This window comes from Penaeus monodon, chromosome 27, assembly GCF_015228065.2.
Source record: "Penaeus monodon isolate SGIC_2016 chromosome 27, NSTDA_Pmon_1, whole genome shotgun sequence".
In the NCBI taxonomy this organism is placed as follows: domain Eukaryota; kingdom Metazoa; phylum Arthropoda; class Malacostraca; order Decapoda; family Penaeidae; genus Penaeus; species Penaeus monodon.
The window spans coordinates 36,626,037-36,628,510 of NC_051412.1; the positions used below are offsets into that span (position 1 = coordinate 36,626,037).

General features: G+C 37.6%; 1 protein-coding gene across 1 annotated transcript in view; it reads left to right on the forward strand.

Moving 5' to 3' along the window:
• The window catches only part of LOC119590821 (dihydropyrimidinase-like), a gene marked incomplete in the record, with an annotated part of 98,328 nt that overhangs the window by 83,028 nt on the left and 12,826 nt on the right, over window positions 1–2,474 (forward strand). The window contains 1 exon segment of the mRNA XM_037939574.1: window positions 5–237. Within this exon segment, the coding sequence (XP_037795502.1) occupies window positions 5–237 (233 nt within the window).

Below are 2,474 nucleotides of genomic sequence, written 5' to 3' on the forward strand. Positions count from 1 at the left end.
CTAGGTTGGATGTCCCCTCTATGTTGTGCATGTTATGTCAAAGAGTGCTGCTGATGTAATCTCAGCAAAGAGAAAACAAGGTTACGTTGTGTTTGGTGAGCCCATTGCAGCCTGCCTTGGCACCTCAGGCAAGCACTATTGGCACCAGTGCTGGAGACATGCTGCAGCTCATGTCATGGGGCCTCCTCTGAGACCTGATCCAGACACTCCTAGATATCTCATGGACCTTTTAGCAAAGTATGTTTATTTAATTTTTGTTTAGTTACTTATTATTGGACCAACCTTTTCTTTACCTTTAATAATTTTGGGTATCCTTTCTTATTTTCAAGCTTTATTTTCTTTCTTTTTTCCCAAAACATTTCATTCTTCCTTTCAGAGATAAAGTCACTCTAGTGTACTAGGTTGAGTTTGTTTCAGGTTGGCTGCCCAGTATACATTTGTAAAGTTATGAGTAAATCAGCTGCAGAAGTCATTGGAGAAAACCTTCGAAAAGGAAATCTGGTATATGGTGAGGCAGTTGTAGCAGCCTTAAGCACAGATGGCTCTCATTACTACAACACTTGCTGGCAACATGCAGCAGGTCATGTTATGTCTCCACCTCTTCGTAATGACCCTAGAACTCCCAGCTTACTCTTGGAACTTCTCAATGTGTAAGATTCAAAAGCTATAAATAGAATTTTCAAGTCTATATTTGCTTGTTAGTCTAGGTATATTTGTGCCATGTCCCCCTTATCAGAGGGGGTGGCCTAAACAAGATGGCCTCTAATCATTTCTCTCTCCTCAAATCCTTTAAGCCTACATCATTCATTTTAACTCATATGGGACAGAAGGACCACAAGCAAGCTGCTGTATGTGCTTGGTTTAAATGCTCACTTTGTGTCCTGCCCCTAAGCAACTAATGTTGGTTTATACCCCTTCCCAATCACAAATCCTTTACTTCCCATTTTCAGCACCCTATGCAATCAATATGATAATTTTCTTCATGCATTTATGTTGCTTAGAAAAAGACTGAAAGCAAAGTTAATTGGAGAAATATTCAGAAAAAGGTGAAAGGTTTCAAGTAACCAGTGTCTCACATGTTAAGGAATGGGAGTCTGGGAAATAGAACAAGATATAGGGTTGTACTGCCTGTGTTGAATGTGGAAAGTGTGCATGTTGAAGAGGTAGACCAAAAATGGAATGGTTGAATAAGGATGAAAAGAGGTCTGGCAATTTCTTTGAATACATTTACAAGTAACTCTGTAATTTTCCCTCTGAATTCAGCTCCTAACTTTGTGAGCCACCTTCTGTAAACCCTAAGGTGCCCCCTAAAAAAATTTGTTTACTTCCTTGATGTGTTCTCCTGTTAGTAGTGAAAATATGAAATGATTTGAAAGATTTAATTTTTTGCAAATATTTTACATCATATATATAGTCTCCATAGAGTTTCACATTAAGTGTACAGTGGAGCAATACATAGAGGAATTTTACCTGAGGTTCAGCCTAACTTTAACTTCATACCAGTAACTATTCCTACATACCATTTACACACATCCTATTGTTCTTTTATAAACTTTACTGCTGTCAATAGCCAACCTCCAGTACCATATGTACTCTTCCACATGGCCTCTCTTTCTCCACTGTCATTTGTGTTTTTTAGATTCAGAAACATCCAAAATAGGTCTTCCCTTTTTGCCAGGTCCTAGTTACATACATGTTGCATGGCAGATATCAGATCCCCGCAGCCAGAACCCTCTCCTGAATCCACACTGCTTATCTGTGAAAACACTCTCACTCCCTTCTTTTATTATCTTTACTAACACATTGACAAAACTTTACCCATCACACTTAAAGCTAGTAATACATTTGTAGCTGCTGCATTCATATCCATCACTCTTTCCTTTGTACAGCAGTACAATGCATGTACTCCTCCATTAGGCAGGAACTATAGCAACTGTAAAGCATATATAGAGTAACCTGGTTAGTCACAGTCTCTCCTCCTCCTTTTAGACATTCCAGGTGTATTATCTCATTTCCATTTCCTTTGAAACTCATTTTTTCATATTTCCCAGCAACATCCTCAGTCTGCTTGGTGTGGTAGCTAACCACATCTCTCTTCCATCTCCAAGGGTTAAAGACCCTTTAAAGTTCTTTCCCTATCTGCATATTGCCATTTTATTATTTCCTAAAAGCCAGATCTTCCAAAACATTTTCTTATTCACTTCAAAATTCTCATCTATGTCATTCCTACTAATGTTTGCATCTGATCTCCTTTTTCTATACTTAACCTACCTTTATTTCTCCTCAGGTTAGTGATTTTACAAAATATATGTATATTTTGTCTGCTTGACTGTAACCAGTATCTCTGAATTTTGTGGTCCATCTATCAGTAAATATATTATAGATAAATGCTTACTTTTCTGTGTAAATCTTATTGTAATAAAGCTATACGAGGGTAGGTAATGAGGTAATTAGATAACATTTATATGTACATT